The following is a 16,048-nucleotide window of genomic DNA, read 5'->3' as shown; positions in this document are numbered from 1 at the left end:
GCAGCATTGTGGGGGAGGCTAAAGGGGGAGGCTGAAGATACCTACGGAATTAACTGAGTCTCCACCAAAGAGGCTGAGGTGGGACGGACCATCCTCTCCCCTCCCAGTTCAATGAGCTGCTTTCAGGTCGAGTGTTCAACCCTTTTGCTTGCTTTTTTCCCATCCGGATGGCTGTGTAAACAGGACAATGTCCTGCACACCATCCTCTCTTCTGGGAGCTGGCCAGGACCGCTGGGCTCAGGAGACAAGGCGGGGCCAGCAATAGACATGAGGGTGTAACAGAAATAATCGGTGTGCCTGATTTAGGTCAGATTTGGAGTTTTATAGGTAAAACACTTACCCAGAACCTACTCGTGCTGAGGTGCTGGAAAGGGCAGGACAGGATCCTCAAGAGGGACTTGTGGAGTTTTTGGTTACAAGTAAAGGTATCCTTGATCTCAACTGCTGGTGACTTCATGGACACTGTCATGTAGTTTCATAGGCTGTAATATGCAAGCAAGGTGCCAGTCCTGCCTTCCAGGATGTTGTTTCTCCACTCTAGCCTATTGTCCTGGAATTTCCTGGTGGCCTCCCTTCCAAGTAATAACCAGGGGTAGAGGGCAGAGGGAATGGCCTTGAGGGACAGGAGGAAGAGCTGCTACCAAGACAACATTCAGATAAAAGAAATCTGAGTCCAGGGCAGAAATGTAACCCAAGGAAGTGTCTCACACAAGACCCTCCCTAGTTCTCACAAAGAAAAAGGGAGGGAGGGGGAAGCACATTCAGACCTGAGAGATTCTGTTCCTATAGCTTTACAATGAAAGTAGTCCTGACCTGCATGATATTGGATTCCTAGTCTGATCTACCTTGAAGGACTGATATCAGGTTGTGGGTGATTAAAGTTAGTTAGCACAATTTCTGAGGAGGATGCTCCACCTCTGCTGCCTGAATGAAATTCACCGGATGATCCAGTTTGGGGAAAATACTTGCATTTCAGTAAAAGAAGTGATGCTTTCCTGCACACCTGTGGGCAATTCATATCCTTCCAACGGGGTCTGTTCTCGGCAGACAGGGCTATGTAGAAAGAAGGTGTTCTGCTGTGTGATTCCAGGTTTTTTGTTTTGTCTTCTCTCTCCAGAACATCTGGGATTCAGCAGCTCAGAAGACACCATGAAAGCTCTTCTTCTCCTGTTCACCTTGCTGTTGATGGACGAGACTCTTCCTGCTCGGGTGCATCGTACGCGGAGGGAACTGGCACCTGGATTGCACGAACAGGGAATACGGGATGCGGAAGGCTCGTACTGTGGTCAGCACGATGCCTGTTGTCACGGAAGGGATGACGCCTGCATGGTCCCCTACTTTGATACCCTTTGCTACTGCGACCTGTTTTGCAACCGCACCATCTCGGACTGCTGCCCTGATTTTTGGGAATACTGTTTGGACATTGAACCCCCCTATCCAGTGCAGAAAGGTAGGTAGGCTCGGGCCTGGAGTTACACCTGATTGGAAGGTACTGGCAGGAATATCCTGCGGAATCAGGATCAGGGCTGGATTAAGGCCAACCGATGTCCTAAGCCCAGCCCAACAACGGTGCCCACCAGCCCTTCCATTGTTTAACTGACAAGACATTAAGACTCGTTACGTGCTGAAAATTAAAGTTGAGTATGGCAGTGAGAGAGGTAAGGGCAGGATAGTGGGGTGGGGGGACCTCTGTGGTGCCCCCTTCCCTTGGTGCCCTAAGCACGTCCTTGTTCTGCCTAATGGCTGATCCAGGGCTGATCAGAATGGAGAAAAAGGGCACTTGTCTTTAATTTTTTTTCTTTTATATTTGTAATTCAGTCTACATTTTGCCCTCTGGGCATATGTGTGTGAGTGTGTGTGTGCTTTTTTAAAAAGTTTTTTTTTTAGTTGTTAGGATTATTTTTCTTTTTGTTTTCCTTTGTTTTTCTAGAGGTTTTTTGGTCTCTTTTTCTCTGTTTTTCCATCCTTAGGTGGTTCATTACAGCTTATTTCTTTTCATCTTGTAGGGTTGCTTTTTTAAAAAAAAATTACAGGTTAGCATATCTTTTTAGGATTCATCATTTTTTTCTGCAATAGTAAGACAGTCTTATGACTTTGTATTTATTTACAGTTTCGATTTTTAAGGCCACACACTTTCAAAGAACGCTGGGCGGCTTTCAAAGGATTAAAAACAAACAATACCATCAGTTAAAAGGCAACGATAAAAATTGCCATGTTGTGGGGGTGGGGGGAACCACAGCAATTATTTAATTTATATATAATATTAATATATTATATATAAATTAAATATTAACTAGTCACTAATTTTTGTTTAAGAAATATTAATTGTAAGGATTTGGAACCTTAATAAATAAGTTCAAAAAATGAACAGGGTGAATGCATGGTTTTGTTGTTGCTTGTTAAATTGATATGGGTTTCCACCCACCCACTCACCCTCCATTTCAGAGGTCAGTCCTGGGTTTATGAACCAGCCTTTCGAACAACTGCAGTCACTTCTGCAGCGACTGTATCTCCTGCCTTGGCCCCCAATAAGGAAAATGTGATTTTCTTGTGTCAGTACAATAGCTGTCTTTCTCCTGGACTCCTTATGGAAAGGCTGGTACTGATGCTCAGAATATTAACCCCAAGGAAGCTGGAATGCGACGCAGAACACAAACATTGCTTTGAGCCATTTCCAGGGTGTTTTTATGTGGTTGGGATTCAGAAGAAGACGAAAAGGAGGAAGAGGAGGGAAAAAAGCAGGATTACTTTGGAGGTCTATATTCTGAAATCTCAGATATCATAGTGTGGTTGTAGGTAATAATAATAATAATAATAATAATAATAATAATAATGCAGGCTAAACCACTGAGCTGCTGAGCTTGCCGATCGGAAGGTCGGCGGTTTGAATCCGCATGACGGGGTGAGCTCCCGTTGCCAGTCCCAGCTCCTGCCAACCTAGCAGTTCGAAAACATGCAAATGTGAGTAGATCAATAGGTACCGCTTCGGCGGGCAGGTAACGGCGTTCCGTTTAGTCATGCCGGCCACATGACCACGGAGGAAGTGTCTACGGACAAACGCCAGCTCTTCGGCTTTGAAACGGAGATGAGCACCGCCCCCTAGAGTCGGACACGACTGGACTTAATGTCAAGGGAAACCTTTACCTTTACCTTTACCTTTACCTTTACCTTTACCTTTACCTTTACCTTTACCTTTACCTTTACCTTTACCTTTACCTTTACCTTTACTTAATAATAATAGTAATATGTTAGGTAAGGAAATGCCTGTCTAGTCTACCACTGCCTCTTCTGAGAGTGTAGAAAAATCTTTCTCAATTGTTAAGCCAGGGAATTTAAAAATTAAATTGGACTCAGGTAATCTCTGACCGAAAGATCTTTTGTTCCCTGGAGCCTAGGGCTCAACAGAGCCCTTTGCATTTTCCAGACCTGAAGTTCAGCCTTCAAAGTGTGTTCTGGGCTGAAGACTTGGATAAAATCAGACTTTGACCTCTTTGGATCCACTTCCACCCAACCATGCTGAATAATTGTGGGGGTTAAATACAGTTTAACTTTTACAAGCTTCAACAACCCTTTGGAGAGGTTAAAAGCCAGGCATTTATCTGATCCGTGTATAAGGGAGTGGAGGCCTGAAACTATAAATAATTGTTCAGATGAAAAAGGGAATGGGCTTGAACCACTCCAGGGCATACATTTGTGAATGAATTGTTTTCTCTTGCATGTGTAAAAACATAACGGTCCTTTACTGCCTGCAAATAGAACAACAAAACATTTCCAAGGACGATGTTACTGGGTTTGTATGATCTGATTTGAAAAATACGCAAGCAAAGCATAGTACAGGCAGTCCTCGACTTATGACCACAGTTGGGTCTGGAACTTCTGTTGCTAAGTTAGTCACACCTGATTTTACAGCCTTTTTTGCCGTGGTCATTAAATGAATCCGGCTTCCCCATTGACTTAGCTTGTCAGAAGCTGGCTGGGAAGGTCGCAAATAGCGATCTCATGACCCTGGGATTCTGCAACCATCATTAATACATGCCGGTTGCTAAGTGCCTGAATTTTGATCATATGACTGCAGGGATGTTGTGATGGTCATAAGTGCAAGGACCAGTCGTAAGTCACCTTTTTCAGCACCGTAACGGTCGCTAAACAAATGGTTGTAAGTCAAGGACTACCTGTACAGTGAAAGGAAATGAACATTTACTTTTGAACTCCTCAAAAGAGCAACCGGAGCCCTGCCTTGCCAGTCTTATTTTTCATCCCGGTAGTGTGCCCTCTCTCTCCCCTCTGCTCTCTTCTTTCTCGCCCGTACCATGTTCTTAAAACTTCAAGTTACATGGTTGTAGTTCTAAGGGTTTTAATGCTGCTCCATCTTGCCTCTCATCTCTTTTGCACGTTTTCCCAACCTGGCTCCCTCCAGATGTGTTGGATTGCAACCCCTGGAATGTCCAGGGCCAGTGGGTGGGAATCCTGGGCGTGATTGTTCAAAGAGGTCTGGAGGCTGCAAGGGTGTGGGGTGTGGGGAATGCTGTTCTAATGAGTATTGTGTGCCAAATGCAGGAGAGGAGAGGTTGCCTGCCAAAAGGGGAAGGTCTCCAACCTCTAGTTCCCCTCAATGAAATATCATCCCATAAGCCAATTTTCCAGCAAGCCATCATATCACAGGCATTCAGGACAAGCTGCAGTGACCTCACCCACACCGTGATGTCATTGCACCATCATCCACATGGTGTGCTTTGCCTTGCAGCTGATGCCAATGACCTAATGCATGCCATTTGTGCAATGACATCATGATGCCCCTGGCCTCCCCCCTTTGCGTACGCCCATGTATTTGGCTAATAACAAAACAAGGTCTTTGCTGCCACCTTAACAGTAAATAGGCCCTTTGAAAATTTAGTCTAAATACTGAGCCATCTTGCAATATGCTTAAATCTGTATACTTTCAAGTCTCTAACCCCCTTTGTTCTGGCATCTTTTTTTCCCAGCCTGCATTCGCAACGGGGTCAAGTTCCCTACTGGAGCAACTTACCGAGATAATTGCAACCTCTGGTAAGTCTTGGGTTTTGGGATCTTGGTCTGTTTCCTCTCTCAATTTTGCTCCAGCAGATTTCTCGCCCAGCTTTCTCCACCCTGCCAGCCAGGACTGGGACGAATCTGCAACTCCAGTTCATCTGGAGGGCACCCAGATTGGGGGAAGTGGCTTTGTCTCTCTCTTGGGATGTTGGTTAGACCTTGGTGCTTCAGAAGGTTGCAAGGATTTCTCAAAGGGGTAGTCTCTGAAGCCCTGAAGGACCTCCAGAGCACCTGGTTTTGCATCATAGCGTAGCATCCTGTTGTTCATCAACAATGATTTGGGGCCATATTCTGGGGTACATGGAGATAGTCCCATGGGAACCAGAAGAAGACCCAGAATCTGTAAAGCTAAGTGAGAAAGACCTTGGGAGACAGGGGGAAGAGATGCTACCCACGGAATGGTCAAATAAGGGACAACATAGCCCACAGCTGCATAATGGGTGGAGAAAGAGGCTCAGAAAGGATGCTCAACTTCTCAGGCTGTAAAAAGAGATGGTGGGAGATGCGTACTTTCAGACTTGCAAGATTCCGTTACTGTAGCCTTACAATAAAGTAGAATTAGCTCATCTGGTTGTGTTTCTGTCTGGTCTACCTGGAAAGGCTGACAGAACCCTACAACACACAAGAAGAACTTCTGTAGCACTTCCTTGGAAAACATGGAAAGGAACTCCTTGTGGTTGGAAGTTGAAACCCCCTGGATCAGGGCCAGCAATGGAGGTGGTTGAAGTTACCCAGCTTACTGGCTGATCAGAGGAAATGGCAAAGCGGCTAGAAAGTCACCATTTAAATGTCCACATTCTTAATTTCCCATCATGCCCCAGTGTTATGTGATGCTGGATGCTCTGGGAAATTTAAAATGGCAGTTTCCCACCTCCCAGAGCAGATAGAGGGCTCAGGAGAAGCCATGTTTGTCCTACCCAGACTCTTCTCAGCCCAACATTTGTTCAGGGAAACCAGATTGCACCCTCGGGCCCACTGTGGTTAATGGGTCAACTTGCATTCCAAAACAGCCTCCCTTAATCTGGACACCTTCCAGAGGCATTGGACTACAACTCCCACTCAGTGACTGTGCTGGCTCAAGGATAATGGGAGCTGTAACCTGTGATTTATGGTATCGATGATTAGGCAGGATAGATTTTAGGAAAAAGAGTAATATAAGGTTAAAATATATTTGTACTTATAACTGCTGTGAAGAATAACGGAAGCCATTTCTTTATACCTTCTTTCTTCCTTTTCTATTTTTCTTTCAACTTTTTTTCTTTTCTTGTACTTTTTGTTTTTTCTTTGATTTCTTTCTTTTCCTTTTTCTTCCGTACTTTATATTAGTTGGTGTTAGTTTTTATCTTCTAGTTTAAAAACATTGATAGATGATAGATGGTGGGAGCTGTAACCCAATACATCTGGGAAGTACCGCATGCTGGGAGGTGCAGCCCCACTAGAAACAGTGCAGTGCCCATCAGCTTCAAGTGCTGCAAAATTTCTGATCTCTACAGCATGCATTTGGAGGCTGTGCTCTGTGAATTTCATGCTAACTCTTATGGGTGGGAATTCTGGGTATTGTAGTCCCAGCGTATTGCAAAGGACACAATGAAGGCAAGGCACATCTACCCGCCTCTTTTTCCATTCTTTCCATTCTCCCGTCTCCCCCATCCTTCACCCCACCCTTGTTTCCACTCCCTCTCCCCTCTGTAATGAGCTTGGAAATCCTATAAAAGGAATGAGGGCAAAAGGGCCAACGGCTGCCTTGAATGACTGGGGTGGGCTGTTCTTCCAAGTAGGGCTTGTGTGTCGGTTTATGGCTGGGGGCAAAGAGGAGAAACTTTGGAATGGAGAGGAATTTGAGCTATGCTTGTTCCCAAGTGCCCGGGGCTCCTGAGTGCTCTGTGCCACACAGATACGCTGAACACAACTGGCATGTCAGCCTGGAGCCTGGAGTTCCTCCTCATTCTCCAGACTCACTGACTGCCTTCACACAACCTGCTCAATGGAGTTCCTGGAGGAACCAATTTCTGGGTTTAGCCAAGGTATTGAAGCCGAAGCTAAGAAACAGCCTGGGTTCATACCACCACTCAGCTGCAGAAAAGGAAAAAAAAAACCCAGCCAAGTGAAAACTAACCAGGTTTCAGATATTGGGCAGCTGCAACAGCCAGATTGTTCACCGGCCTGGTTCAGAGGGTTGTGTGAACGCAGCCACAGGTTAAAGTTGATGAAATGGAAACAACAATGTTATTTTCTTAACAGTAACTTCAGAAAAGATGGGATTATTATTTCAGAATGATGGGAGAAAATGTGTTGCCTGGGAAATTTGGGGCTGTTCTTAGGAGCAGGTGTTGGATTAGGGTAGCTCTGATCTACAAGTCAGAAGTTTAGCCACCAGCTGGCCAAGCGGGGCCTCTCTTGACGTGGGGAAGCACTTTCAGAAACTCTGGCTTCCGGTTGGCATTTCCCAAAATGACTTCCCACCTTGGGATGTTTCCAGAAACAGGACCCTTAGCACCATCACTCAAAAGTGTACGATCTGCTTTTGCTAACTCAGTCCATAAAAGGAGAAATGTTTGCTGTCACTTGGGAGTCGGGGGTAGGGGCGAGGGAGGGGGGGGGATCTTTGGACTGAGAGAAAATACCAAGCATTGCACAAAGTGTAGCTAATGCTGGCCAGGCCCCCTGTCAAAGAGGCAAAAGTTTCTTAACCTTCCATGCAAGGGACCAAGGCAAATCTCGCTTGTAATTGATGTATTCTACACAGCTACGTGGCTGCTTAAATGCAGCTGCATCCCCCAGATGCATCCTGCACAGCTGTCATCCCCAACCTGGTCCCTGCCAGATGTGTTGGACTATTACTCCCATTCTCAGCCAGCCAGCAGAGCCAAATTTGGACAGCAGCATCCCGAGGAAGGCAGGTGTGGAAGATGAAATTTGGATCACGTCGCAATTAATCCACGAGATCAATCTGTAAAATTCATGACCCCAAATCCTGGTGGTGGCCATTAACTTGGACAGCTTTAAGAGGGGATGGGCTAACTTCACGGAGGACAGGTCTATTAAGGGCTGTTTGTCTTGACGGTTCTCTGGGCTCGGGGCAACTTTCCTCCCTATTACCACCCCCAACAGGGGGAAATCTCTGCCTCCTGTTTGCACCCCAGAGGCATCTGGTCCCAACAGGGGAAAACAAACTTCTAAATTAGTAGGTACTTTAGTCTGATCTAGCAGGACACTTCTTAATTTCCTGATAGCCCCAGCTTTTGGAAATCAGACTTAAGTTCTTAACTTTTGTGTGTGTGTGCATTTGAGTCAGCGTTGACTCCTGACACAGGGCCGCAACTAGAGGGGGGCAAGCGGGGCATGTGCCCTGGGTGCCGTGCTGGGGGGGTGCCAAAATGGGCATGGAATCCATGTTTGCCCCCGGTGACACAGACCCTAGTTGGGGGCCTGTCCTGACAACTGCCTGGACAAGTCCCTGCAGTTTTCTTGGCAAGGTTTTTCAGAAGTGGTTGGCCCTTGCCTGCTTCCTAGGGCTGAGAGGGAGGGACTGGCCCAAGGGCACCCAGCTGGCTTTGTGCCTAAAGCAGGACTAGAACTCACAGTCTCCTGGATTCTAGCCTGGTGCCTTCACCACTACACCAAACTGGCTCTCAAGTTCCTAACTATCACTTTATAAAGATCCATATACTGCATCTAGTCCTGAGTGCCATACTAAGGCTTTAGACCAGTGTTTCTCAACCTTGGCAACCTTAAGATGCGTGGACTTCAACTCCCAGAATTCCCCGGCCAGCCTTGCCGAGGTTGCCAAGGTTGAGAAACACTGGTTTAGGCAAATTGAAACAGGCTCCAAGCAAAGCTACAAAGATGTTTTGTGTGGGACCCAAAGCAAATATATGAGGAAAAAAAATGAAGGTTTGAGGAGAGAGGAGGTGTGCTGGCCCCGATTCAATTACTGGAGGGAGAAAAAGCCTCTTCTTTGCTGCCCACCCAGTAGAACTAGCCAATTTCCAGGCTGGACAGAAAAAAATTCCATGTGCAGCTTCTTTTGGAGGATAAAGTCCCCAGGTTACCGTTGCAAAGTTTGTATTTGCACCCTGTAGAATCTGTACGTTATTGACAGCAGACTAAGCATAATAACCAGCCTGTTGTTATGTATGCCGTATTGTGTATTATATATTGTATTTTCTTTTACGTCGTCTGGGTCTGTGACCCATAATAACGTAAAGTAAGTAGAACTAGATTTAATGCAGTGGAGGTGCAGGAGAACAGATCTTCTCAAGCGTTAGGAGACAGCCTTGACGGCAGATCAGTCTGACAATCGAAGTGATTTTCTTTCAGAAATCCCCCTAGCTCCCTACTCCTTATCTGATGAGGCAGCCAGGCTTTCGCTGCTTCGGGGCCACGCTTGCTGCTTTTACAGAATGGAAACGTTGGTTCTACGGCTTGGAAGCTGCTAGGGGCAAGTACGTCAAAACATCACCTGGGAACACCAAGCATGGTGATTTTAACTCTGGGAGTGCTGAAACGGACGAAAGGATTATGAAATGGACCAGATCCCATTGTGTTATCTAATGGCTAGTAAATGCCCAACTACAGGTAGTCCTCACTTAACGACCACAACTGGGACTGGGATTTCGGTTGCTAAGCGAAGCAGTCATTAAGGGAACCCAACCTGATTTTATGACCTTTTTTGCAGCGGTCCTTAAGCAAATCACTGTGGGCGTTAAGCAAACCACTTGGTTATTAAGTGAATCACACTGTTCCCGACTGATTTTGCTTGTCAGAAGCTGGCTAGGAAGGTGGAAAATGGCAGTCGCGTGACCATGGGGTGCTGCGATGGTCATACGTGTGAACTGGTTACCAAGTGCCCAAATGGTGATCACGTGACCGTGGGGATGCTGCGATGGTCATAAGTGTGAGAGCCGGTCATAAGTTGTTTTTTCAACACCATTGTAAGTCCAAACCATCAGTAAACGAATGGTTGTTAAGTGAGGACAACCTGTAGATGAGCTTGGCTGATCCCTAAAAACTAAGGAAGGTTGGAGGACCAGGTTAGAACTCTAATGGAAGCCTTTGAAGGACTCTTAAGGCTGCAAGCTAGAAGTCAAAACACTTCTAGACAAGGCAGTGGCCAACCCATTCTGTACTGCTGCCAAGAAAGCCACCTCCCCACGTCCATGATGTCACCAGGAATTGCACTTGACTTGAAGGAGATTTTGAACGGGCCAAGCATGAAGAAGAAGAAGGAAAGGAGGAGTGCCCCTGTCTCCACTTCTGTCAAGAGACTGATGGGCAGGAAAGGGCTGATGTCATTTTTTCTTTTTTAGTAACTGACATCAAATGCACAGGAATAAAGGAAAGTGGAATGGTGGCGCTTGTGCGTGTCCTTCTGTTTGAGGCAGGACGTTGGCCTGAAAGCAAATAGCAGCTACTGCCAGCTGAATGCAGTTAACCTTCCTAACTCCATCTCCTTCTCCTGCAGTTCAATCTTTGCACTCCTGTTCTAGACACAGCAGCTTTTCGGCAGCCTATTTGCCAACTGAGCCCACGGACAGAGTCACTCAAGGAACAAACACAGGAAAGGGTTTTTAGGGCAAATCAGAACTGGGACTTTACCTCTAGCACAGCAAGTCAAGGTCTGCCCTTGACAAGGGGGTGGAGCTGAGATCCAAGGTGGAAAGGGCTTTTAAAAATATCAGCTTATTTTTTGAGTTTATTTCCCCCACAAAAAATGGCAAAAATAATTCATTCTTGCTGAGCCCTCCCCACACTCCCCACCCCTCACTCATGCTTCTTTGTTTGGTCTCCTGGAAAAAAAAATAGCAGGAGATTATTTGATCATTGTTAGATGGCCTCACTAAATGGTGCAGGTGTCTCTGGGATCTAGGAATGTCCTGGGACGCTCTGGACACTTGCCAGACCACACATAGTCTCTGAGCTGTTCCTTTTGTATTATTGGTTTAGACCAGTGTTTCTCAACCTTGGCAACTTTAAGACGTGTGGACTTCAACTCCCAGAATTCCCTAGCTGGGGAATTCTGGGAGTTGAAGTCCACACGTCTTAAAGTTGCCAAGGTTGAGAAACACTGGTTTAAATAGTCCAAAAGTTGGTTCTTCAACTTTTATCATTCTATGGATGGTTTCACTCAATCTCCTTAACCAGGTCAGTTCCAACCCCTGCAGCTGCACTTGTACAACATGCTAGACTTGGTTGGTTGGTTTTAATCTTGAATACTTCAGACTCATTATGATAAAGACTTTTTTTACACCAATCTTCCTCCTTCTCAGTGTATTGTGCAAACCCAGAAAATGGGTTAATCCTGTAATCAGATGGGGTACGTGAATGCCACCAAGTGAAAACCTGTTCTGCAAAACATGTATTTTGGCACAATGTCTTGGCTGTCTCTAAATCATTTCTGCCTCACTGCCCACCTTCCTTTTCTTTGCCCATTCTTTGAGATGTTTCCATCTTGGACTGCTCTGTTCTCCTGTCTTGACTGTCAGTTGAAACACCAGGACTGGCCTTACTTGATGCTTCCAAACCAGCAGCAGCAAATCATGTCAACTTGTAGAACTCAATTTTGGATTTGTGATTAATTCAGCCTCCTTCTGAGCCTTTAGCAATTCTTTCTGTGCCTTTTCTCCTTAGTACTTGCAACGAACATGGGCAATGGGTCTGTGAAAGCCACGTCTGTCTTATCAACGGGGATATGATCGATGCCATTAACAGAGGGAATTATGGGTAAGAACAAGAATTCTCTTCTTTGAGCTGGTGGGGCACGAGCTAAAGTGAAGAATGAGGGTTGCATGCAGATGCTTTGGCAGCTCAGTTAAAAATGAAATCTCTGCGGTCATTTGTAAAACCATCATTGGGAATGAAGTCTTGTGCCTTCTGAACCAGTTGCAACAAACCAGCTGCTTTAGATGCTTAACGCACTCGCATACTCTGGCTCTAGGCAGAGTTGGACTTTTGCTTTTCATTCTGTGCTAATTGACAACTGGGAAAGAGGAAACTGTGTTCACCTCGCAACAGATCCAGATGTTGCCACCTGAGATGGAAGTGTTTCCATGACTCACTCCGAGGGTACTTCCTTAGCAAAACCAAGCTTCATCTTTTCAGCAGATTCTCTTCCAACTTTCTTTAGCTGGAGAGCTTCCAACTACAGCCAGTTCTGGGGCATGACGCTGGAAGAGGGCATTCGGTACCGTCTTGGCACCATCAAGCCCCCCACATCTGTCATGAATATGAATGAGCTTCAAGTAAGTGCGTCTCTCATTTATTTATTGGTTAGATTTATTCTGCTTTTCTGGCGGGAACGTCACCTGGAGTGCACAGTTTTCATCTTCTAGTTTCATCCCTACAGCTATAACTTTGAAGCAGGCTGGGATGGCCGTATTTGCATCACACACTATTTGAGGAGCTACTAGTTGCATTGGGGACGCGGTGGCGCTGCGGGTTAAACCACTGAGCTGCCGATCGGAAGGTCAGCAGTTCGAAACCGCGCAGCGGGGTGAGCTCCCGTTGCTCGTCCCAGCTCCTGCTCACCTAGCAGTTCGAAAACATGCAAATGTGAGTAGATCAATAGGTACCGCTTCGGCGGGAAGGTAACGGCGTTCCGTGTCGTCATGCTGGCCACATGACCCGGAAAATGTCTACGGACAACGCCGGCTCTAAGGCTTAGAAACGGAGATGAGCACCGCCCCCTAGAGTCAGACACAACTGGACTTTACATCAAGGGAAACCTTTACCTTTTTTACTAGTTGCATTCACACAACCCATTAAGATTGGTTCTTTTAAGCTTTAGTTATGGTGTTTTTTTTGAGGGAGGGAGTAAGTGACGGGGTTGTTTGGTCAGCTTGTGTTTTACTGTATTGTACAAATCCAGAAAATGGGTTAATTCTTAACTAGGTTGTGTGTGCTATGAGAACAGAGCCTAGCATGTTGTGTCTGTTAGGTTGGTTGATATGCTGGTCTATGACTGCAATACAGGTAGCCCTCACTTAACAACCATTCATTTACTGACAGTTCAGATTTACGACAGTGCTGAAAAACCCGACTTACAACCGGTCCTCACACTTACGACCATCACAGTGTCCCTGCAGTCACGTGATCACAATCTGAGCGCTTGGCAACTGGTTCACATTTATGACAATTGCAGCATCCTGCAGTCACATGATCACCATTTTCTACCTTCCCGGCCAGCTTCTGGCAAGCAAAATCACTGGGGAACCACATGATTTGCTTAATGACCACATGGTTCACTTAATACCCTCAGTCATTCGCTTAATGACCACCACAAAAAAGGTGGTAAAATCAGATTCATTTAATGATTGTTTCACTTAGCAACTGAAATCCCGGTCCTAATTGTGGTCATTAAGTGAGGATTACTTGTATAGATTTGATTTGGATTAGGTGAGGATTCAGCATAGCAACTGGGTTAGTCTTGCTAAGTGGACTGTGTGAAAGTGAAACCCATGATCATACCCACAATGGAGGAGTGGACTGTGAAGATGGTAGAACTTGCTAAAATGGCCAAATTGACTTGTCTGATTAGGGAAGGAACAATAACTACTTTTATAAAAGACTGGAAACCCTTTATGGACTTTTTGCTGAAACTGGATAAAAATGAATTGGTGATCTCAGAATCTACTGGTTAAAAGGGTTTGTTTATGGGAAGAAGGGAACCACGATATGTGATTTGGGAGGGTGGAAACGGTAATAACCCTGTTTATAACTTCTGCAAAGAAGATTGGAAGTCGCTTCTTTAGATATTTTTCTTTTTCTTTCTCTCTTTTTTCCCCTCTCTTTGACCTTTACTGTTTTTCACTTTTTCTTATATCTTGTCATATCTTTTTCTTTCTCCTACTTTTCTCTTTATGTTTCTGTAGTTTTTAATCTTGTATAAAATTATTTCTCAATATAATCATATAATCATATACATATACAAATGTGATGTGATGTGAAAGGTCCCCTGTGCACGCACCGAGTCACGTCTGACCCTTTGGGTGGACGCTGCTTTCGTGACGTTTTCTTGGCAGACTATGGAGCGGGGTGGTTTGCTGTTGCCTTCCCCAGTCGTCCCCTTCCCCAGCATGTGCATATGCATAAATCTCCTGTATCCTGGGAAATGTAGTCCAGGAAACGAAGGGAAGAGCCCAGCAAGGCAGCAGCACTTAGATGCTCTCAAACCCTAGAGCAGTGTTTCTCAACCTGGCTGGCTGGGGAATTCTGGGAGTTGAAGTCCAGACATCTTAAAGTTGCAAAGGTTGAGAAACACTGCCCTAGAGCCAGCTGCTTCTGAACTGCTGCCGAGAAAAAACACAGATGGGTCCATGGGATCACCTGGATCTGACTCAAAGGAGACTTCACTTTTCCAGTCTAAGTATAATCTCTGTGCCCCTGGCTTTAATGCTCAATCAACCCATCGATTACTGTACTTCATTACAGGTTACAGACCCAAAAGGTTTTAATGCTCAAGGAAAGTGGGCGTCTCAGGTTGGGTGTTTGGGAAGGGCTGCTGAAAAGAGGGCTAGAAGCTTAACTGCTTTGGAACTCAAGGGAAAGGTGAGGTTTGGGGGGCTTGTTTTCCCTGGGTGGTTCTGCAAAGAAGCTCCAAGTCAGCAGCTTTTTTACCTTGTTCTTTCTCTCTCCACTCCTGGGCGAGCGATGGAAGCTGCTGACTTGGGCAGAAACCAGCTCCTGCTGCTGGCGCAGGGCATCACTCGGAAGCTGATCCCCCTCCCCTTCCCCCAGGAAAGCAAAAACTCAGCGTTGAAGACATCCAGGAGAAATTGCCTCAACTCCCTTTTGAGACAGAGGGAAAGGAAGGCACCTTTCTAGACCCTGAACAAATCAGGGGCAATTTCTCAACCAAGGGCGGAAGGAAGCTTCATCTCTCGGGCTGGGCATCACCAGCAGAAAGAGCGGGGCTCGTCTGAGCCATAGCGGTTGATTGCAGACCCTCCGAGTTTGCTCCTGGGGGATTTGGAGATCAAAGCTGATGGAAGAATGGTGGAAAAGGAATGGTGGTTTCCCTGGACATTAGTTCTGGAGGTTTTCTAACCCTCCGGAAGGCCAAGGCAGTCCCACTCAGTCATTCAAAAGTTCTGGTTTTATACCAAGTGCAACCCAGAGATTATTGAATAAGCAACTGGGAGCCGGACTTGACATCTTTATTTTGCCCATTCAGCTGAACTACTTTGTAGGGGTCTTGTGAGGATAAAACAGAAGAGACTGGCATTGGTGGATTCACACAACACATTAGGGTCAAATGGTTTGTGGCTGTGGGCATTGTGGGAACCCAAGGAACTGGGTCTGTTCAGTAATCCAGACTCGGTTTACTGGGTTGGGCCAAACTAGCTGGTCAGCGTTTTGAGTTCCTTGAAGGAAAGATAGAATCTAAATGGAATATAGTAAATATTTCACAGCTAAGTGGAAATACCTGTGGCACTGGACAGTAATATCCAAGGAATTGGAAGTGTATATATTTCACCACTAAGCTGAAATAACTATGGCACTGTATTGTTCCATTATATTGACTTCTGGCATTTGGCCCAGTCCAATAGACAGACTTTTGTGCTGTACAAACTGAAGAGAACACACACACAAACACAGCTTTGGCATCCCTACAAAACTTGGAATGCTGGTTGTAATCTCTTGAATCAATAGCAGGAGTGGCAAGAAGGCCTGGAAAAAAAATATCACCATTTTGGAATCTGTCCCATGAAAGAGAAAAATGCTTTGAATGCTGAGATGTTTCATAAGATGCAGCCTTGGGGATCTGCAAAGGGCCTGCTGCTGCCTGGGGGGATGTTTGTAGACTCAACTGTCTGTCCTTTTGCAGCCTGCATTTTCAAAATCAAATGATTGCAAAACTTGCTCAAGTTCCTGCTCTCCTTTCCTGATTAAAAAAAAATCAATCCTAAATAACTATTCTGAAAAATGTTATTACTTTGAGAAATGGAGAAGACAAAATGATACTGTTGTCTGGATAGAT

The 16,048-nt window shown here is 45.6% G+C and overlaps 1 protein-coding gene across 3 annotated transcripts in view; it reads left to right on the top strand.

The window, feature by feature from the left end:
• TINAGL1 (tubulointerstitial nephritis antigen like 1) overlaps positions 1-16,048 on the top strand; it is a 37,897-nt gene that overhangs the window by 3,310 nt on the left and 18,539 nt on the right. For all 3 annotated transcript variants that reach the window (XM_063312337.1, XM_063312338.1, XM_063312339.1), the window contains exons 2-5: positions 1,118-1,450; positions 4,983-5,046; positions 11,701-11,793; positions 12,197-12,311. In XM_063312337.1, coding sequence (XP_063168407.1) covers positions 1,150-1,450; positions 4,983-5,046; positions 11,701-11,793; positions 12,197-12,311 — 573 coding nt within the window. In that variant the 5' untranslated portion in view covers positions 1,118-1,149. The remainder of the gene's footprint in view (positions 1-1,117; positions 1,451-4,982; positions 5,047-11,700; positions 11,794-12,196; positions 12,312-16,048) is intronic.

This window comes from Candoia aspera, chromosome 10 (assembly GCF_035149785.1).
Source record: "Candoia aspera isolate rCanAsp1 chromosome 10, rCanAsp1.hap2, whole genome shotgun sequence".
Classification (NCBI taxonomy): domain Eukaryota; kingdom Metazoa; phylum Chordata; class Lepidosauria; order Squamata; family Boidae; genus Candoia; species Candoia aspera.
This window is presented reverse-complemented; position numbering and strand designations above follow the sequence as displayed.